The sequence below is a fragment of the Pantherophis guttatus genome, chromosome 8 (assembly GCF_059756535.1).
Source record: "Pantherophis guttatus breed Tessera chromosome 8, ASM5975653v1, whole genome shotgun sequence".
Classification (NCBI taxonomy): Eukaryota; Metazoa; Chordata; class Lepidosauria; order Squamata; family Colubridae; genus Pantherophis; species Pantherophis guttatus.
Genome location: NC_142070.1, coordinates 66042503 through 66065761, shown reverse-complemented (window position 1 = coordinate 66065761; position 23259 = coordinate 66042503). Strand labels below are relative to the sequence as shown.

Below are 23259 nucleotides of genomic sequence, written 5' to 3'. Positions count from 1 at the left end.
TACTATTATTAATGGTAAGCAGGATTAACAATTTAACCATGGATGCTGGAGGGTTATGTTTGATGGGCTTGTTTTTGTAAGCCACCCATGTTCTGTTTCATCTGGCATCTGGCTCCATTGGGAACAGGCAGATAAACTCTAGCAAACAGGTTTTCATGCAGATTATATTTATTTCGGGTATCCTCAAACAGACTTACAATCATGGTGAGTCAAGGTGAGATTCATCCAAGTATTTCATAATCTATCCCATTTCCTAGTGTAAAATGACGGTAGTTCTATCCCCCTGTTCAGAAAGCATGCTCCTCTCTTCTGTGGTAGTTCAAAATGGCCAGGTCTTTGTTCTGCACCCAGGCAGAGAGCCTCAGTGGCCAATCAGACACACAGATGTGGTTACATGTCATGGACTACATTTCCCGTAATGCAATCTCTCTCTACATCTCCCACAATGCAATCTCTTAAGGAGACAGCTCTTAATTTTAAGGTAACTAATTCACTATAAATCACTATCTGAAACAGCACAGGAAGGAAGAGATAAGGAGCCTTGCAGTGGCATCCTGCCATTTTGGGGGAGGGGGGGAAACATCTGTAAAATAAACGACTCCTGCAAGGAAATGCAGTTACCCAGCCAATCCTTTTGTATTAAAAATATTCAGATTTAATTTCTTTTTACTTTATTTGTGTAAATAAAATCTTTTCCCAGCAGCTTTTTTCATATGCATAATCTTTTAAACTATAAATCATTTTTATTACATTTCAAGTAAAAAAAGAAAATAGAATAAGCATTGTTTTTGAGGGGATATCAGAAGTGGAAAATGCTGGCACAAAAACACTCTTCAGTGCCCGAAAACCATAAAGCTATACCCCACCCAATTTCTGCAGCAGATGTCTTTAAGAAAAAAAAGTTTATGGCTTTCTAAAAGATAGAATCCCGGTTAAGCAGGTTATACAATTTAGTGTTTTCCATAGTAAGTCAGAAAGGCCAAGAAGTATTCAATATAATCTAAGGAAGTTCCTATGGTTTCCTCATGTACATCTCTAGGGATAGTTTTGATTGTATGTAATATAGATGGTTAGTTATCTAAAGTCTCCACTATCAAATTTCAGTGCCCATACACATTCTGTTCCAGTTATCAATACCTGCCACTGTGTATTAACAAAAACATAGCACTTATTGTTTGATAGGAACAAACCAAAAGGAGCCAGGAAATAATAGCCTGAACCCCAATATTATTTCATTTGCCGTACAGAAAACATGACAAAGAAATCAACCACAGCTATTTTAAGACAAATTATCTTAATAATCAAATCAGCAATTTACAGTTATGTGTAATACAGATTACAATAACATTCATTAAAAACCAAGTAAAAATATTATTTGTAGCAAATTAAGATGGTTTCTTAAATCTACCTAATTGGGAAAGAGGATTCCCACAAAAGTTTTAATTGGTGAACTCAATGTAGTTGTTCTTTCTAAACTTTAGGATTCAGATTAATGCAAAAAACCTCCCTTATTTTAATTTTAATGTACATCTTTTTTTTTTACATAATTTCAATCATTTGGTCATATTTAACATTTTCTTAAATATATATTGTATTTGTTTGACATATCTATAGGATAGAAAAAGCACAATCATTTGGAAAATGCATCAGTGAATGTTTTTCCTGCTGCAAACATAAGCTTGGTTGGTTTGTTAAAAGCTGCATTTTGCTTTGAACTGCAATACTTATTACGTTTTCTAGTTTTAAGCAAAAATACGAGGCCATGTCCCTCTTTGGTGTTCCAAGAGTGTTGCAAATGGGAAATTTATTCCAGCTTCTTTTCCACTGTGTCTTTCTGTTTCTTCATTTTCTCTAGGTAAGAACTGTACTGCGAATCAGTTCCGAAGAGTTTATCCCACCATGTGAAGGTTGAAGAGTAATTTCCAATGAAGTTCATATGATGGAAGTCATGAAAGCGAGAGCCAGCATAAAAGGGCAGGAAATGTAAAGGATTCAGAGGAATATCATAGCCACTGAAAGGAAAAATAATGGAATGCACAGACTGTTAGATTTACAATATGCAGAAAAAAACTTCTCAACCCTGGGAAGAGATAAGTAACATACTAAGACAAGTTTCTACATGGTGATTATTCCATAAACCTACATAACCTAGTCAAGCATGAGTTTTTCATGTTTTTCATTTTCTCCCATAGTATCTGCCAGCCAATCCGATCTGGCAGGATTGGTGCCCTTTGAGTTCCATTGATTCAACGATCACATCTATAAACATCCCAGAAGAACGCCTTTCTCTGTACCAACAACTGCCCTCTGGAATGTGGTTCCTCACAAGATTTGAATGGCCCAGCCAACTGATGTTTTGAAGGGCCCTTAAAATCTTTGTCCAGGCCTTTGGTGAGTGTAACTCAAGCCCCTTTTTCTTTGTTCCCATCAGCAAGCACCTGGGCAGCAGTCTCCCAATGGGCAGCAGGGTGCTTGCTGGCTGCATGAAAAAAGCCTAGAAACTAGTGGATTGTGATTTCACTGAACTAGGGCTGCATAAAAATCTTGGTTTACGTAGGAAGAACCTGGCTATAGAAAAATACATACATACATACATACATACATACATACATACATACATACACTGCTCAAAAAAAATAAAGGGAACACAAGCAGAAGACATCCGAGAACTGAATGAATGAAACAGTCTTTTTAAATACTTTGTTTGTTAGATACAGTGGTTTTGTGTTCCCTTTAGTTGTTTGAGCAGTGTATAAACTACTGTATGTAAAGAACAAAGTATTTAATAAGGCTATTTCATATATTAGACGCAATTCTATTTCAGATGGTGTTTTTCCATGCAGCTTCAGTTCATCTATGTAAAGTAGATAGGATAGCCAAGCAGATGTTTTTGATGTTTGATAGCCATGACTTGATTTATTCTGTACTGTTGACAATGACAAGCAGTAGTGGTAATAGTGAATCTCCTTGAATTCTCTTTTGATATTAACATCTCCCAGGCTATCACCACTGACCAGCAACTATGTCTTCCATTGTGCATCTTTACAGAAAACCTCTAATGTTTGTACTGACTCCTGTTATTTCTAGGCACCTGATTTTTCTTGTCCTTTTCTGTTTTTATTACAAGTTCTTTCATTTCATCTTATATTTTATTCTAATCCACTTTCTTTATCCAGGCTCCATTCTTGTATTTCTTTATATTAAAAAAATGCATCTTTCATACTACTTTCTCTTATGATCTATCATTTGTTGTTTATATCTTATGATTTATGATCTATGACATCACTTTGTCGTTTGTATGTACAACGAGAGCTTACGCACTGGATACAAATTCCTTGTATGTTCAATCACACTTGACCGATAAAGAATTCTATTCTATTCCATTCCATGTTGTCCCATAGCTGCACCCAGAACTACACTGTTTCTTTATCAGGTATTGATGGGTTCATTGCAGTCATTCCATTGATGGATTGTACAAACGTTTCTGATTTGATTGAAATTGGAGATTCTGCCGATAGTGTGCAATTTGAGCTTCATATTTGCTGATCTTCTTGGCTACAGCCAGTATTTGATACTTTATTATTTCCAGTGCTTCTTTAACCTTCCTTGTTTCTAGATGATATCTCTTGATCAGATTTTTCAGCTTTCTTATTCTTCAGGTTTATTTTTCTTTCATCTGTTCAATATTCTATTTAACTAGTGAAAACCTTTTTGCCCAAACAATATCTGAAGAATTTAGAAGCTTGTCATGGAGAAGTTATTGACAACTTTTTCAAATAGTTGTTTAAATAATTCTAAAATTTCTGAATCTGAACACAAAGAATTATAATTAAGTAACAGAAGATTACCTGTGAACATCAATGATCTCTATCAAACGACAAAGCAACCATGCCCATAGCAAAATTAGGTGATTACAGAAGACAATTATTCCAATGAAGAATCCAGTTCCAAGGATTAGAGTTTCTAAAGGATGTGCATATGCAGCTTGCATCCCAAATGGTGCCTCAAGAAAAGTATACAGAAAAGGTTTGTGCACGTGTATCCATACTGAAGAAAAAATTCATATATATGGTTCAATATGACTGTTTCAGGAGATTATCTTCCTTCATGTGCTAACCTTGAACTCACACAGTTTCAGGAAATGTAAGACTGAATAAATAGAACACATTTCTAAATGTAATAATGTTTGCTACTGCTAACTCCAGACAGCTCCTTAAAACAGTAGGTGCTGTATAACTGTGGATACTGTATGTTTTAAAGACACACAGATAGGATTTAATAGATCAGGAAACTTGTGTATTCAGTGAAGTTTTCCTCAACGTTTAAAAAAGATCATGCTAAAGAGGTTGCTTGATACTAATCATATTATTTTAGAGACAGAAATTAAGTTATTCAAGTAAAACTGACAAATGTACAAATGTTCTGCAAAACATATTGTTGGTTTACTGCAATGTTTAAAACTCTTAACCTCTTGTAAACCTTTCTGGCCCCATATGATAGGAAGAACTTTAAGTAAAGATCATATAGACAAATAATAAACCCCAGGTTTCGCCTCCCTATTTCTAAAAATAATAACTAACACATGTCCATTGCATGAAATTTTAAGGTTGCAATCATATACCGAAACAAGTTCCAGTGAGTTGCATAGAATATTCTTATTGGTAAGCGCATATACAATTTAACCATGTAAACCAAAAACTTAAGAAATTACATACAAGAAATTCATGATGTACTTTGTGGATATATTTATAAATTTTCTTATGATGAAGTAGTCGATGCAAGAAATAATGCCAGGTATCTTCAATCACAGCACATCCAAAACACTGAGCAAGTATCATAAACCTTTAAAAGAAAAATTAGCTTTTGAGATATATATTTGTGCAATCTATCCAATGATCAATGCTAGAAACCTGACATAAAATACACAGAAATTTTAATAAAATATTTTTCCCCCTTGGAGCAACAAGCACAGCAAAATAAATTGCTTTTTGAGAAAGACAGGAAACAATAGTTACATATGATGTAGTTTATATTATATTTAAAATAAAATAGCACTTAGGCTTCAATTTTCATCTTGAATAAAGATATCCAGGTATTATCTATTATATTTGTATTTGTTTTGTAGAATGAATAAGTGATAAAATTTGAAGAATGTATAGAGATTAACAGACAATTAGAAATAACAGACACTTACCCTCTGGAAATAAATACTGGGAGAGGCCGAGGCACCCCGGTGGGGTGTCTCTGTGTGTGTATGTGTGTTTTCCAGCATAATTCTGGAGCGCCTGGGCCGTTAAGGAGACCAAGTGCGGTGTCCTAGAGTGGCAATTGTTTGTGATGTCAGTTCCTTCGCAGCTTCCTCTAGAAAGCCAGCCGTGACATTCGCCCTCCAGTGGACCAATGGGGAAGTGCATGATGGATTTGGGGCAAAGTGCCAGGATCATAGATAGGGCGGGAAAGAGGAGCCCATGGGAGGGGGAAGGGAGAGGGCAGGGATGATGGGCATGGGAGTAGGGGGAAGAAAGGCACTTCTCTCATGTAATGTAAGAATGTAAGAACCAGACTTTTGTTTGTTTTACCACACATCTGTTGCATTTATTCCCAATCATAATGAAAACTTTTGGGAAGCTGACTGAAAGCAAAATTCTTTATTTAGATGGATGGTGAATTAGATTTAGCACAGAAGGTATTGCTCGTTTGATTTTAAGGCTTTTTTTTTTTAAAGAAGAATTAACAACAACTCTTTATTCATGTTTATATTGTGCTTACTGTAGAAGCTTTCAGTTTTAAAAAGCATAATGTCCATCTGTATTAACAATTGTGTTGACAGTCTGTGCTTATTTTCAATTGCCTTAAAATCATTTTCAATCCCTCAGAAGCCTCTGACAACCTTCCTTCCCTCCTTCCCCCCATCTGCCCCTTTCATCTAGGACACAGCATTCTCTAGTTTTTAATAAATTTGAAATTACTGAGCCATAGATTCAAAAACATTTTTGGTCAAACTTCTGGAAATATCTCCCAAATCCAGTCCTTTATCAGCATATAATTGCCTCCCACCGGCCAGTTCGTTCCCACAGAGGGGGCCTCTTCAGGGTGCCGTCAGCCAGACAATGCCAGCTGGCGACCCCCAGGGGGAGAGCCTTCTCTGTGGTGGCACCTACCCTCTGGAACAATCTACCCCCAGAGATACGAGTGATCCCAGACCTCTGGACTTTTCGTCGGGCCCTTAAAACCTATTTTTTTCAGTTAGCCGAGCTGTCCTGATTTTATGGTGGGTTTTTAAAATTTGATATTGATTTTAATTGAAATGTTTTATATTATGGGTCAAACTTTATTTAATTATTTTAAATCTATTTTAACTTTTGTGTACAAGTGTTTTATTTTGGCTGTTCACCGCCCTGAGTCCGAAAGGAGAAGGGTGGTATAGAAATCTGAAAAATAAATAAATAAATAAATAAATAAATAAAAATATCAGTATTTTTAATGTGTGGAAATATGTATTTTTAACAAACAAATAATGACAAATAATCAAATATTACTTACCATCTTGGCATCCTTTCCCAGTCATAAGGAATATTGAAATATTCTGTGAAATAATAGGTACCACATATGAGAGGCAGCTGAATAAAAAACTGATTGAACATAAGATTTTTAAAACATTTCCATTGTCCTGTCCATGTTTCTGGTTTATCCTATAATAGCGGCAAATAAACAAAAATAATTAAATAGTGAATATAGCAAACTGATTACTTTTCCTACAGGCTCTCTTTCCAACTACAATAATGCTAACATAAAACATATCACAACATATTCTGGACTTTTGTACTTCTGTTGCAATGTCTCCTACAGTACATGTAAAGGCTTGAGGTTATACAATTTTGTCCTTGCTCTCTACCCCATATGCCTCTTATTCTAATTACTGAGATAGGAAAATTACTGTCCATTCATAGTGATTCTTTTAATTAAGAATACAATCTTAGGCAAGTTTAGTGGTATTTTTTCCATAAGTATGGATAGGACTGCAGCAAAGTAAGATGCTTAACTTGAGTTCAAATATTACACTGCAAAATGTGCATTCTTGAAATGAGGTGATTTGAATATGAACCATCTGATTTTTTAAGAATTAGAGAACTGTTCTCTGATTATTTTTAATTTTGATTTTATTTGTCCTGCACTGAAATTAATAATTTCAGGTGAGATTTCTTCTGATGCACTTTAGTCAATACAAATATTAGTGAGGATTTAATAAATAATTCACACAGTATATAAATTATAAATCAACTACTATCTAGAATGAGCTCCCCCCGGAGATACGGAGGATCCCTGATCTACGCACTTTCCGCCACGCTCTCAAGACCTTTTTATTCCATCAGGCTGGCCTGGCCTAATTTTTCCCTTTTTTCTTTTTTAAAACGCAAATTTTAATTCATTTTTAATTTATTGGGGTGTTTTAAATCTGTCTTCGGCCAAATTGTTTAATTCAGTTTTATTCTGTTTTTAAATTTTGTATTTATGTGTTTTTATCTTGTGGCTGTTCACCGCCCTGAGTCCTTTGGGAGTAGGGCGGTATATAAATCAAATAAACTAAACTAAACTAAACTACCTTAAGTTATAAATCTAGTTAAAGCTCTGCTTTAAATAAAGTTTTCTGTAGGCAAGAGTTATGTATATGGCTGCTAGTTAAAGGACGGCCCGTAATTTCATGATATTTCATGAATTTCATAAAGACTTTAGTCTTCTCCCATCAAATCAGGTTCACCTAATACGCCAGTTGCATCCCTTTCTAGATTGGGACTCCCTACGCACCGTCACTCAAGCACTCGTCACTTCCCATCTGTACTACTGCAATGCTCTCTACATGGGGCTCCCCTTGGGGTGCACCCGGAGACTCCAGTTGGTCCAGAATGCGGCTGTGCGGGGGATTATGGGAGCGACAGGGCGCTCCCATGTGACCCCCCTCCTGCGCGAGCTGCACTGGCTTCCTGTGGTCTTCAGGGTGCGCTTCAAGGTGTTGGTGACCACCTTTAAAGCGCTCCATGGCTTAGGGCCGGGGTATTTACGAGACCGCCTTCTGCCGCCAATAGCCTCCCACCGGCCAGTACGCTCCCACAGAGAGGGACTCCTCAGGGTGCCGTCAGCCAGACAATGTTGGCTGGCGACCCCCAGGGGGAGAGCCTTCTCTGTGGCGGCACCTGCCCTCTGGAACAACCTACCCCCAGAGATATGCACGATACCAGACCTCCGGACTTTTCATTGGGCCCTGAAATCACATCTTTTTCACCTAGCTGGGCTGGCTTGATCCCATCCTTTCGATTTTAATTTGTAATTGGTTTTAAATGGATAGCCAAAATTATTTAATGTTTTTTTAAATTGCTTTTAAATTTTATATGTTATGTTTTACCATGGCTGTTCACCGCCCTAAGTCCTGTTGGAGAAGGGTGGTATACAAATAAAATAAAATTAAAATAAATAAATAAATAAATAATTTGCAGACACATTAACAACAGGTTTTTCAAGTGATTAGCTCCAAGCCTGACAGAAAAGCTCTTTGTTCTCTTTTTTTTTTTAAGTTATATTTTCACAATTTGTTGAGGGTAATTACTGAAGCTTAGCATTTATTGCATCTCAGCATATCTTTGAATAGATCTTTGTAGTTAAGAGTAGCCAAATAATACCCCAGAAGATAAATTTAATTTATTGTAATCATCAGAGTTTCAAGTTCTTTTTATTCATTTCTTTCAATACTACCAGATAGAACTGAGATTTGATACCAATTTTTTGCAAAAGAGCCAATAGACACAAATTTCATATTACGACACCACACAATAAGGACAAAGAAGTATCAGATCATTTTAACCTCCCAGGACACTCAACAACCACAAAGGCTTTTAACGCACTATAAATGTAATTATATGTAATTTTAAATTGTAATTTATTTTATATGCAGTTTGCATCTGTGTAACAATCTTTCTTCTCCCTTCACTCTCCCTCATTCCAATTCAAATCCTAAATGTAGTCACTCTGGGCATTTAAAGAAATGAACTTCGAGAGGGGGAGGAGCTGACGTCATGGCAAGACGGACGGAGGATTCCTGGGGCTCCAGGATCGCCGCTGAGAGCCCCGCCACCAGACGGTCCTAATTGGACCTCACAGTCTTGTTTTGACTGTGATAGTGGAGGGCACATCCTCACAATCCCAGGGTCACCACAAAGTCCCTGGTTGATCCAGGAGAAGCCCTTTTTATAGTGGCGGGATGACAGCCATTGTAGCTTCTGAAGTTGGGACAGCTCCGGAAGATTAGAAGGACAGTGAGTCGATGCGGTGAGAGACTTTCAATTTAAATCAATATAAAAGAACATCCTGAAACTGAAGTAAAAACTAAATTGGAGATAAAAAGAAATTAAGCAGCGAAATTAAGGTGGACTTTTTTTTAATTTGTTTTTGACTGGGACTGGATTGAAAGGGATTAATAGAACTGAGAGTTTTTGTCTTACATTTTTAAGCCTTTGTGGCTTTTATTATAATTCTCTTTCTATTTAATCTTTTCTTCTTTTTTGAGGATTATTTCTTTTTCAATTTTATTGGATTAGGCCACTTGTATTTTTTTTAAAAAAATTGGATTACAATTGTGGGAAAGGAAGGGGAGTGTGTAATATTGCCATCTAGTGGATTGGAAATTTTGTTTCTTATTTTTTCTGCTCAAGCTGCAAGTTGCAACAATTGCGTTACATTCTGTTACAACTCAAGGACTCTGAACTTTCTTGCAGATAAGATAGTTGGAAGCACATCTGTGGAAATTTGAATTATCTGTATTGTTTATTCAGGTGTTTTTTGTGGAGCTATCAGAAGTAGGAGTCTGAGACTGAATGAGTGAGATTTGTTAGTGTTTGGGAGGGAGAGCAGCAGAAAAACTGAAATCTATCTTTTTTTTCTCTCCTTTCATTTTTTCCTTGCTAAGTGATAACTCTATCCTTCCCGTTTAAATATTTTTAATGGACTTATGAAACTTTTTTCCCTCTTATAAATAACTGAATTGGATTAAGGTACACAAGTGCCTGAAGATTGTTTTTTCTTTTATTTATTGGCTTTTTATCTTCCAGTTTTGTTTTCTTTCTTTTCTGTCTGGCCTTCCTTTCTGATTTTTTTGATTTTTTTTTTTATATACATTTGGATTGATATATGCCTCCTTTAAATTGGATTACGGTATAGAAGAACCCAAAGAATTGTTTTTTTTTTTCTTTTCTTTTTTCTTTTTCTTTTGGCTTTCCTTTTTTTGGCTATTTGTGACTACTTGATAGAATGAGTAGAAAGGTAACGGCAGTAGGCTCCTCCTCAACCACGCCTTCCTCATCACCATCTGGAAGACAGCGAGCCATTCAGACGATGCTTCAACAGGAGAAGGAGAAAAAAAAGAAAAAGAGAAAGAGACAACACTATAGATGATTCTCCAAGTAGTCCAGAAGATTGAACAACAACAATTAAAGACAGATGAAAAGGTGGAGAGTATTCAGCAAATGATGTTGAAATATGAAGATAGACTTGAGAAAAATGAGGAGCAAAGAGAAGAAAAAATTAAAGATATAGATACTAGATTGGAAGAAGTTGAATGTGACAGGAGTGGATTAGTTGGATGGGAGATGGATAGATCAGAATTCTATCTCAGATTTCAAAATGTAGAGGAAGAAAAAGGAGAGAATTTGGCAGAAGTAATGATAGGAATCTTAGCAGAAGCACTAGAAGTCACCAAGGAGAAGATGATGGATGGCACAGATGAGATATATCAAGTTTATACAAGGTATGCAATGCGCAACAAATTACCACGAGAAGTACACATAAGGTTTACCAAGAAATCGATCAAAACACAAATACTGCAGATTGCTAGAGAAAAAACACTGAAGTACAAGGAGAAAGAAATTGTGGTTCTGAAGCAAATACCAAGAAAAGTGAGGAAGATGAGGAGAGAATACCAATTCTTGACTAAAATACTGCTTCAAAAAGGTGTGAACTACAGATGGCTGATACCAGAAGGATTAGTGCTAATGTGGCAATAGCAAGGATACAGAATAGATGCAATAGATAAAGCTAAAGCATTTTATGCAGAATTCCTCAAAGAGAAGGAAGTGGAATTGAAAAAGACAGAATTACCAATAGAACTCCAAGAGGAGGACTTAGCAATGATTGAAAAAGCAGAAGGAGTAGTAGGGGGGACTGTGGAATACAAAGAACAATGTGAACTGAGAACTACTAAAGCAATAAATCCTTCTTACAAAGTATGAACATGGAAGAGAAAAAATTGATTTCAATAAACATAAATGGACTTAATTCAATGGTTAAAAGAAGAAAGGTATTCCACAAATTAGAGAAATTAAAATTTGATATAATCTGCTTGCAAGAAGTACATATTAAAAAGCAATACAAACAGTTATTGGTGCAGTCAAAATTAAGGAAAATTTTTACATCATTGCCACAATGTAAAAAAAGAGGAGTTGTCTTATATATTAGAAATACAATACTAGCGGAGCATATATACGCAGATGATGAAGGAAGAATGTTGATGGAAATAATAGATAATAATATGAGAATACTTTTAATAGCACTATACGCTCCAAATAACAATCAAGGTGACTTCTATAGAAAATTGCATATGAAAATAATTGAATTGGAATATGATAATACCTGCATGATGGGAGATTTTAATGGTATAGTGGATGAGAAATGAATTATAAATTGTATAAAACAATAAACCATAGCAGAAAGATACTACTAAAATCTTCTTTTAAGATGACTGAGGAAATAAATTTAAAAGATGCATGGAGAGACAGAAACGCGAAAAATAGACAATATACTTTCTATTCTGACAGACACTCATCTTGGTCTAGATTAGGTATGATATGGACAAAAATGGAATTGACTTTGAATATAGAACAAATTGAGATAGAAGCAAATACGTAGGCAGATCATAACCCAGTGACAGTGAAATGGAAAGGACAAAGGAGAAGATCCAGATGGACTTTAAATAACACTGTATTAAAAGAAAAGGATTTTGTCCAGAAAATGGAGAATTGGCTTTTTTTTTTCAAGGAGAATAGGAAGGAGGACACATTGATGCAAAAACTTTGGGATACAATGAAAGCTTATGCCAGAGGTCTGATAATGGACTATACAAGGAAAAGAAATATTAAGAAAAGACAAACTTATAAAATACTAGAAGATTATTACAAGAGATTTGAAAAAGAACTCCAGAAATCTCCACATAAAAAAGATGTTAAAATGAAAATGGACACAATAAAACATAAAATGGAGTTATTGGAGAAAGAAGATCTAGCCCAAAAAATTAGAAGTACTAAACAGAATTATTTTGAGAATGCTAACAAGCCAGGCAGATGGTTAGCATATAAATTGAAAAAAGAGACAGAATCAAGAAAAATAATACAACTAATGGACGACCAAGAACAAAGCAAATTTGGGAACAAGGAGAAGAAAAAAAATATTCAGGACTATTATAGACAACTGTATGAGCAGGAAAGTGTAGAGGAGGGAAATGTGATACGATACCTCCAAAATGCAAATTTACCTGAGACCCCTAAAGATATCGAGGAGATGCTAGAGGGAAATATAACGATGATGGAACTAACTGAAACAATTAAAAAACAAAAGAATGGGAAGGTACCAGGGCCAGATGGACTGCCAGCGGAATGTTATAAGTCATTGCAGGAATCCTTGAGTCTCCCACTTTTAGAAGTGATGACAAAGAAGGATACACCCAAGTCATGATCAGAGGCATATACATATTACATTGGTTCCTAAGGAAGACACTGACCCACAACAAATCAAAAACTATAGACCCATATCCCTGCTAAATTCAGATTATAAAATTGTTGCTTCAATACTGGCAGAAAGACTTAAAAGATATCTAAACAACTTTATACATTCAGATCAAAATGGGTTTCTGCCAAAGAGACAAATTAGAGATAATATGAGAATAATTCTGGACACTTTTGAATATTATGAGGTCCATCCTGAAAAGCAAATGGCTCTGATATTTTTAGATGCACGAAAAGCTTTTGACAATGTGAATTGGCGATTTATGTTGCTTCAAATGGAACAGATGGGCTTTGGCAAAAAATTTATTCAAGCAACAGAAGCTATATATCATAAACAAACTGCAAAAGTAATGATAGATGGAGAATTGACATATTCTACTGAGATAAAAAAAGGTACCAGACAAGGTTGTCCACTGTCCCCTCTCTTGTTTGTATTAACATTAGAAGTGCTAAATAGAAATATTAGAGAAGAAAAAGATATAAAAGGAATGAAAATTCAAAAGGAAGAATATACATTGCAAGCATTTGCAGATGACCTGGTTTTTATTCTTGAAGATCCATTAATATAAATAACTACACTGATAGATAAAATAGGAGAGTTTGGGAAAGTAGCAGGTTTGAAAATTAATAAAGATAAAACGAAGATTTTGACTAAAAATATGTTGGTAAAACAAAAAGAATTGGCGGAAATATCAAAGATGCAGGTCAAAAATAAAGTTAAATATTTGGGGATGTATTTGACAGCAAGATGTAGCACACTTAAGGAGAATAACTACAACAAACTCAACAGTTTGGGGCAGACTTGGCGAAATGAGAAAATTTACAACTATCATTGATTGGGAGGATATTGACTATTAAGCTGAATATTTTGAATAATATTCAAAATAATAATAATAATATGAATAATAAATGAGGATAATGATCCAAAGATATATACCAGGTTGATAACATGAGAAATTAGATAATTTGTAAAATATGAATATGGGGATTAAGCACAAGGGATTTGTAACCGATCGACACACCGTTTGCAATTGTTATGAAAGATGGATTTTTTATGTTTTGTTTGTTTAAAAATAAAAAAATAAAAAGAAATGAACTTCAATGACATTTGAAATTTAATGACACAAAAACAGCTATCGGAAAGTTTCTGATATTTCACTAACAAAGTTAGTGTGTTAACAAAGGTTAACCCAGCTCTTGCCCTCAATGTTTACAATGAGAGCACATAGTTCAGTCAAGTGGTCCAACTGGTCCAGAACGTAGCCGCGTGGGTGATTATGGGCGCAGCTCGTTACGCCCATGTAACACCTCTCCTACGCGAGCTGCACTGGCTCCCGGTGGTCTTCCGGGTGCGATTCAAGGTGTTACTTATCACCTTTAAAGTGCTCCATGGCTTAGGACCTGGGTACCTACGAGACCGTCTTTTGCCACCAATAGCCTCCCACCGACCAGTTCGTTCTCACAGGGAGGAACTACTCAGGGTACTGTCAGTCAAATTATGTCGACTGGCGACTCCCAGGGGGAGGGCCTTCTCTGTGGGGGCTCCAACCCTTTGGAATGAACTGCCCCCGGAAATACGGAATATCCCTGATCTCCGTGCTTTCCACCGTGCCCTCAAGACCCTGATGTTCCAACAGGCGGGGCTAAACATACGAACATGTGAATGATTTTTTTTTTTTATTATTGAAAGAGTTTTACAACAAATACAATTTCCCCACAACCCCCACCCCCCCTCCCCTTCCCCGACTTCCCAGAGCAGAACACAAGGTATTTCTATTAAGCTTTAACAGTAAGCTAAATTGCATAACCAATTATGCTAACACCCCTAAAAGAAAAATTCCCTTAACCCCCCATATATGAAATCCTATTTCTTAAACATAATATTTCTAATATCACTTATATAGCACTTGTACAAATAATAAGAAAAAAAAACATCATTCGTAAGCTATTTGATATTTTTTGGTCTGATACTTATTTTGTATATAATCAATCCATCTTCTCCAGTCCTGTATATATCTTTCTTGTGTGTGATCCTTCAAAAATGCTGAAATTTTAGCCATTTCAGCTAAATTAGTTACTTTCAGTATCCAATCATCAATAGTAGGCAAAAAATCCTTCTTCCAATGTTGTGCAACCAACAATCTTGCTGCTGTTATCAAGTTCAAAATCAATTTAGTCTCTACAACTGTACAATCTGTGGTTATACCCAATAAAAACAACTGTGGAGTAAATTTCAGTTTCTTTTTAAGAATATTCTGCATCACCCACCAAATCTTTATCCAAAATGCTTTGATTTTTCTACAAGTCCACCATATATGATAATAAGTTGCGTCATCACAGTCACATCTCCAACATTTAGCTTGCACATTAGGATACATACATGATAACTTTTTGGGATCTAAATGCCATCTATAAAACATTTTGTAAAAGTTTTCTCTTAAATTTTGTGCTTGTGTAAATTTCACATTTCTAATCCAAATTTTTTCCCAAGTCTCCATCATTATTGGTTCCTGAAAGTTTTGTGCCCATTTAATCATACAGTCTTTAACCAATTCCGTCTCGGAATCTATTTCTAATAAAACATTATACAACCTTTTAATATGCATTTGTTTTTGATCTCTAATTTGTTTTACCAAATTCTCCTCATTTTGCACAAAGCCAGTTTTTTGATCTTCCTTCCATCTAGCTTGAAGCTGACCATACTGAAACCATGTATAAATTATACCTTCTTCTCTCAACGTATCTAGAGATTTCAAGTACATTACCCCCCTTTCCATAGTAAGAAGCTCTTTATAAGTAATCACCTCCTGTTTTTGTTCTATACTTATATTTTCTATTGCATGTCTAGGATTTGCCCATACAGGTATCTTGTAATTTAACTTATACTGATATTTTTTCCAAATCCTTAACAAAGCATTTCTTAATATATGAACCTTGAATACTTTATCCACTTTTTTATCATATAACAAATAAGCATGCCATCCATATAACAAATCATAACCTTCTACATTCAGAACTCGACCCTCAGTTAGATTAAACCAATCACTAATATGTGATAACACCGCTGCTTCATAATACAATCTTAAATTAGGCATTTTAAGACCCCCTCTTTCACGTATATCTTGTATAATTTTCATTTTTATTCTGGGTTTTTTCCCAGCCCAAATAAAAGTATTAACACCTTTCTGCCATACTTTTAGATTTTCGTCTTTCTTAAGCACAGGTATCATTTGAAATAAAAATAAGAATCTAGGTAAAACATTCATTTTAATTGCTGCAATTCTTCCCAATAAAGACAACTGTAGTTTTTTCCAATTTTCCATATCCTTCTGTACCTTCTGCCAAAGTACCTCATAATTGTTTTTATATAATTTTGCATTTGAAGCTGCTATATATACCCCTAAGTATTTAACCTTTTTAACTATTTCAAAGTCTGTCAATCTTACTAATTTATCTCTTTCCAGTATAGTCATATTTTTAACTATCATCTTTGTCTTATATGGATTAACTTTAAATCCTGATACTTTCCCATATTGATTGATTAAATTCAATATATGTGGAGCCGACTCTATAGGTTGGGATAAAGTAATAACCAGGTCATCTGCGAAAGCTCTTAATCTATAGTCTTGTTGTCTAATTACAATACCCTTCACTTTTTCTGAGTCACGTATCTTATTCAATAATATCTCCAAAGTCAAAATAAATAATAATGGAGACAGAGGACACCCCTGCCTTGTTCCTTTCTCAATTTTAAAAGCCTCTGTTAAACCTCCATTAACTATGATTTGTGCTGTTTGCTGCTGATATATCGCTCTAATTGATTGTATAAAATATTCCCCAAAGTGCATTTTCTCTATTATTTTAAACAAAAATTGCCAGTTCAAACGATCAAATGCCTTCTCTGCATCCAAAAATATAAACGCTGCAGGGACTTGATTATTTTTTTCTAAGTATTCCAGTAAATCTACGATTTGTCTAACATTATATCTCATTTGTCTCCCTTTTATAAACCCTGATTGATCATTGTGAATTATTTGTTGCATAACTGGCATTAATCTATTAGCTAATATTTTAGCAAAAATCTTATAATCAGTATTCAAGAGTGAGATTGGCCTAAAATTCTCAGGTTTAATGGAATTATGATCCTCCTTTGGGATTAGTGAAACAAAGGCTGTTTTCCAAGAAGGTGGTACTCCTCCTCCTAGTTGTATTTTATTAAATAAAATTTTAAGTGGTTCTAACATTTCAAATTGTAGATGTTTATAAAAAACAGCTGTTAATCCATCTGTTCCCGGAGCTTTACCTATTTTTAATTGTTTGATTGCCTCAACTATTTCCTCAGAAGTTATTGGCTGATTCAATCTCTCTCTCTGCTCCAACGTTAATTCAGGAATCTCCATCTTTAAATATCTATCAATATCACCATCTTGAATTAAGTCTTTAGCATATAACTTTGTATAAAACTCCAAAAAAGCCTTTTTTATTAAATTCTGTTGATAAATCTCTTTACCTCTAAATTCTATCTTATCTATGACACGTGATTTCTGTTTTTTCCTCATCGTATAAGCCAACCATCTCCCAGGTTTATTAGCATTACAAAATGTATTATGTCTGGCATATTGTATGCTAGTTGCTACTTGTCCAGCCATTAACATATTAAATTGCTCTCTTAAAATATTAATCATATCTTTTGCCTTTTTATCTCCCGGGTTATTTATAAGCAGTTGTTCTTTCTTTTTAATTTCCTCCTCTATCTCTTTTCGTCTATTTTGTTGTTTTAATCTATATTTATTATTCAAAAAAATTAATGTTCCCCTCATATATGCCTTACACGCATCCCATACCATCTCCATCGAGGTTCCTTTATTCATATTATTAATAAAAAATTCTTTCAATTGTTTTTTAAGCTCAAAGAGATTATCTTCATATCTAAATAAGTTCTCGTTTAGCCTCCAAGACCTCCTTTCCCCTCTTTCCTGCTCTAGTTCCACCCAAACCGGACTATGATCAGTTAATGTTCTTGGACATATCTTCGTACTCTTCACCCTAGAAAAAAGATCATTTGTAGTTAATATAAAATCAATCCTAGAGAAAGATTGATGCCTATCTGAAAAAAAAGTAAAATCACTCTCCAACGCATTCCTTTCTCTCCATATATCTCTGAGTTCGATATCCTCCAAAATATCAAAAAAAGATTTAGGCAACTTGGCACGCATGGTGGTCTTGGAAAGACTTTTTTTATCCTTCTGGGTATTTAATACCCCATTCCAATCACCCATTAAAAGTAAAGATCTGTAATCCCATTGTAAAATTTTGGTATGTAAAAGTTTGTAAAATTTTTCTTGTTGTTGATTAGGTGCATATACTCCAACTACTAGCATCTTCCCATTCTGTGTTATTAATTCAATTGCAATATATCTACCTTGAGTATCAGCCTCAATTAAATTAGCCACTAAGCCTCTTTTAACATATATAACTAGGCCATTTTTCTTTTCTGGTGCTGAAGCCACAAAATGTATACCTAATTTCGAATTTATCAAATACTTTTGATCTGAAGATTTAATATGGGTTTCTTGCAAACAAATAACATCGTTCTGAAATTGTTTCAAGTAATGAAATATTTTCTTTCTTTTTTGTGGAGAATTTAAACCATTGACATTCCAGGATAAAAATTTATTTGCCATCTCTGGGCATTCCAAGCTTTGAAAGCATCAGCTGAACCTCCTCCGCCATCTTAGATTTCGGCCTAGCTCCTCCCACTGCTTGTGTTTTTTGGACTTGTTGAGTTGGATCTTGAGGTTGTTGTGCCAAATGTTGTTTGTAAGTAGCTCTTGTAATTCGTTGATCTTCTGGCAGTTGTATCTTCGTTAGTGCCTCAAGGGTTGGTGGTTGACCCCCACTCAGTAATGGATCTTCCAAGTTAGCTCCTCCAGCTAGTGCTTGAGCATAGGTTTGTAGTTGTGCTCCACCTTTCTCTTGCTGCGTAACTTCCAATTGCTTTCCAGCACCCCCTGGTGAGGGTGGCCTTCCAGCCTTTAAAATATTAGCATAAAAGTCTTTTGCCTTTCCAACTGTGTTTAAACGATGTCTTTGCCCAGCATATGTCACTATTATCCCAAATGGGACGTCCCATCTGTACTGGAGCTGTTGATTTCTTAATTCGTTCACCAAAAAACCAAACTGCTTTCTGTCTCTTAACATTTTAGGAGGAAGCTCTTTCAAAACCACCAATTCTTGTCCCTCCACTTTAATCTTATTTCTGTAAGAGGCTTGCAAAATGTCATTTCTAAATCTCCTTGTTGTAAAATAAATCACCACATCCCTTGGTAGTTGCTTTTGTTTTGCCAGCCAGGAATTAACCCTGTAAATTTTGTCCATTTGGAATGCCAAATCTTCTGGCCTTTCTAAGATCAGCTCTGCTAAGGCGTTGGAACAAACATCTTTTAAATTTTCACCACTCTTCTCTTTCAACCCTCTCAGCCTCAGGGCAAATTCCATTGATCTGTACTGTAACATGACCATCTCGTCATCCACTTTCTCTGTCTGTGTCATAATCTCTCCTACTTTAGCTTCAAGATCTAAGTTAGCATCATCAATCTCCCGTACTCTCTCCTCAATCTTTAACATGTGAGTAGCCAGTCCTGAAACTGCAAAAACAATGTCATCTCTTATTTCATCATGTTTTTCTTTCACCACGTTTGTAAGTTTCTTTAACTCCTCTGAGAATCCTTTCATCATTTCTGCCTGATTGTTCAGGGCACTCATTATAAATTCTTTAAGGTCTTGTGACTGTGCATCAGCCGGAAGTTGTTGTTTTGGAGTCACTACAGGAGAGCCTCCTCCCCCTTTAGAAGTTGGTGGCTTTAGTTGTTTAGCAGCCATTTTTATTTTAAAAAGAATTTTTCCTTTTTGCAGCCAGAAAGTCTTATAAGCAGTCTTACAAAGTGTATTTCAAAGTTTTTCCAAAATAAACAGTCCTCTCTTCCAACTGTAATCAATCCCCAGCAGTTTATTCTTCAGGCAAAGGGTTCTTAACAAGCAATTTCCTTTTAACTTTCACTTTCCCTTCCGCCCTTAACAAAGGCTTCCTCTCCAGCCTCCAGCTCAAGAGAGCTCCGTTTGCAACAATGTATTCACGGGGTTAAGCTCAGTTTATTATTTAAAGAGGCTTGCACTCTTGCTTCCGCTCTGTCTGCCTTAAGAAATCATTAGAACTCACTGTTTGCCGGCAGAATTGGACGCAGACGTCTTGCTCTGTGAATCAGAGGCACCAGCGATCCGGAGCACAGGGAGGGGTGAACTGGGGAGCTCTCACCCTCCGAGTCCCTGGAATTAATCCAGTGACAATCGGGGAGCTCTACCCACCCCCTCCGACTCTCCTCTCCTTCTTTGCCCGAAGGAGAGTTTTTTCAAACCGCCGGACAGCTGTTCAGCGCTGTCAGGGCGGTTTTTTACAGATCGGGTGGCTGGCGGTCTATGGAGACCGTCTTCGAACGTCTGCGGAGCCACCGGAAGTCGTGAATGATTTTTTAAATGTTATCTAATTCTGGGTTTTATTTAATTGACCAAACTAAGTAATAATTTTAATTAGCAATTTTATGATGTTTGTGTGCCTATATTTTTCTTGACTGTACACCACCTTGAGTCCTACGGGAGAAAGGCGGTATAGAAATATAATAAATAAATAAATAAGTGGAATTGAAATCTTATCAAGAAACTGGCACAAGAACAGATATTTTTTTCTAACCAAATGCAAACAACATATCATTCCTAAAGGAATGAAATAACCTCTAGTCTGAATAACAGAACAGAATAACAGAGTTGGAAGGGACCTTGGAGGTCTTCTGGCCCAAGCCCCTGCTCAAGCTGGAGACCCTATACCACTTCAGACAAATGGTTGTCCAATCTCTTCTTAAAAACTTCCAGTGTTGGAGCATTTGACACCAGAACTCAAACAAGGGGGAAAAAATGATTTAAACTTTTTGGACATTTTATGGCATATCTCAAAGTGCCAGTTTTGGAAAAACAGGACTTTAACTCCACCACTGAATGAGAGGTTGCTGAACTTGCATGTTATTTATTTATTTTTATCCCCCCTTTTTACAAGTGGCTCAAGACAGAAAGCATACCTAAAATTCCTTCCTCCTATTCTCTCCACAACCCTGGCAGATGGTTGGGTTGAGAGAGAATGACAGTCCCAAAGTCACTCAGATGGATGGATGGACAGACATATCTCCCAAAAGTTTTAGCAATCTCAGAACATCTCAACAAATATAATGTTTTTAACATAATACAAATTCTAACTGATATAATAGTAATCTATCTTACACTGCATTTTCCTAACCAATGGTCTTGCCCTCCTTACTCCCATCGCACCCCAATTTAAATCCTACATTAGTATGATAAAGTGAGTTGCATATAGTAAACATTTATACATTTTAATAGCAAAATAAAGCTAAATAAAGTGCTACCAAACTCCTGCTAATGTTTTAGCACTATAGATTAACATTGTGTTCTCTTCACTTTTAAAATTCCATCTTACCTGCTGTATTTTATATTTTTGCATATAAGGTATAAACTGAAGTACAAATCCAGGTAAGGATATTAAAAAATAGAAAACTTCAAGACCAAGAAATGAACCCCAAGTTGCAATCTGGAATTTAGTGTAATTGTCCAGCATAGAGGTCCAAGCATTTTTAAGTGGCTTTTGTAGTGGATTCTCAGGCAGCAAAGAGTCAATGTATTCTATAGCAAGGTAGGCGGAATGCAGTATCTCAGAACTATTGTTATTTGCCATCGTTCAGTTCTGGCACATCACACTGACAGTTTCTTAACAAAGTTTCTATGAATCTGTAAAATGTCAAATTGAGAGAACTCAATAAATGGTAAGACTTAAACAGCAATATTAATATTAATATATTCTATATTACAGCACACACTACAAAGGCAGGTTTGCAATTTCTAGAACTTAAATTTGCAGTTAGGTACATTTTGAGAGCATTTCATCTAGAGTCCATGTAAAAATTCCACAAAAAATGAGATTCATAATTGTCCCCATTCTGAGCATATGGATATGATTTACATTTTGACTATGGTCTCATATCAGGTACCTGTAAAAACACACATGTAGAAGCCAAAAGGTTTTAGATGAGTAATTGTAATGGATTTCTAGATACAGATGGATGTAATTTGATGATGGCTTCACATGAATCCATGATAAAAGTAGTTAGCTGCCTCAGAAATCTGAGTTTATCCAGGTTTATTTTAATTTAGGTATTTTTTTTAATTTTCAAAAAACCTTTATTAAAATTTAAAATATTAAAATACAAATACAGATACATCTGTAACTAAAATACATCCATGATATTTGTACAATTCAACGTCGTTCTAACAGTACACAAATCTTAACTCTAAATTGTGTTTACATATATTTGATCAAGAAGGAATATCTGTGAATATTATGGAGTTAAGATTTGTGTAATTTATGTAATTTAATATAATCACCAGTAAAGGCATTTTGCATGAGAGAGATAATATGGCACAGCTGATTTATTCTACCTGTTGCTTTCCAGAAGTATTGTGATGCAGTTCTAATTGCTAACTGATACAACTAAAAAGAACATCGTGTTGGGGCAATGTTTGTCTAGAATATTTGATACGAAACCATTTTAAGCCATTCATTAACCCTGATCTGCACTGGACCTTTGTGAAAACATCATGGGGTGGAGGGGACAGATACATTGCCTTGAGTGCCTTGGAGAAAAGTCCAGGACCAAGTTATTTTTATTCAGATGTTTCCTTCTTTTGCAACCATTATGAGTAAATGTATCATCTGTTGGAGAAGTACCTTTCAATGATCCCCTCATCTGCAAGAAACAAATCTCCCTCCCTAATTCAGAAATCTGCTTTGTTTCTGACGGAGATGCATTAGAAATTACTTAAAACGACATCCACCCCTCCCTCCCCCGCAAACACACCCCTAATAAAAGGGGGAAGAAGCGAAACACCCACAAATAAACATGCGGAGGGGATTTGTCATTCTTTGGGGATGTTTAATAGGCTAACATACTGAAAGGCAATGAGTTCACTTCGGGAAAGTGCCTCTTCCTGCATTTCCACCCTCCGCATGATGAGACCGGTTCATTGCGCTGCAGAAAGGCCGGAAAGGCACAGGTCCACACAACCACACAGCCACACTTGAGCGATGCCTCTGGTTCGCTTACCTGGCGCAGCTCTCTCCGCAAAGCTCCGGTGGAGGGAAGGGGGGGAAAGGCAAATTCGCCCTCAGCGCGAGCTCTTCAGAAAGAAGCTCCCGGGAATAGCTGTGAAGGCTTCCGCTGCTCCGATTGGCTAAAGCGCGAGATGTCATCACGATCAGGCGTGCGCTCGCTCGACAATGAGGATAGGCGGGATACTGTAGCAGGGGCAGGGCCGG

The 23259-nt window shown here is 35.9% G+C and overlaps 1 protein-coding gene across 2 annotated transcripts; it reads right to left on the bottom strand.

Moving 5' to 3' along the window:
- Positions 1-150: 150 nt before the first annotated feature.
- On the bottom strand, positions 151-23175 carry LOC148112696 (methylsterol monooxygenase 1-like). Of its 2 annotated transcripts, none has more exons than XM_087874899.1 (6): positions 23048-23175; positions 21367-21674; positions 6544-6692; positions 4716-4842; positions 3849-4003; positions 151-2012 (listed from the first exon to the last, which is right to left on the bottom strand). In XM_087874899.1, exons 2-6 carry the CDS (start codon positions 21619-21621, stop codon positions 1805-1807), a joined length of 894 nt encoding a protein of 297 aa, XP_087731025.1. In that variant the 5' UTR covers positions 21622-21674; positions 23048-23175; the 3' UTR covers positions 151-1804. The 2 variants fall into 2 exon arrangements, with proteins under 2 accessions (XP_087731025.1, XP_087731026.1); XM_087874900.1 differs by lacking the exon at positions 23048-23175 and adding an exon at positions 22894-23000.
- Positions 23176-23259: the final 84 nt, after the last annotated feature.

Bases quoted from the DNA above. Each gene is read 5' to 3' on its own strand.
- LOC148112696 (XM_087874899.1), bottom strand. From the start codon at position 21,621: ATGGCAAATAACAATAGTTCTGAGATACTGCATTCCGCCTACCTTGCT. The intron at 6,693-21,366 runs GTAAGATGGAAT...CCGCTATTATAG, and splicing joins AAAAATATAAAATACAGCAG to GATAAACCAGAAACATGGAC. The intron at 4,004-4,715 runs GTATGTAATTTC...ACTTTTCTTGAG, and splicing joins AAGTACATCATGAATTTCTT to GCACCATTTGGGATGCAAGC.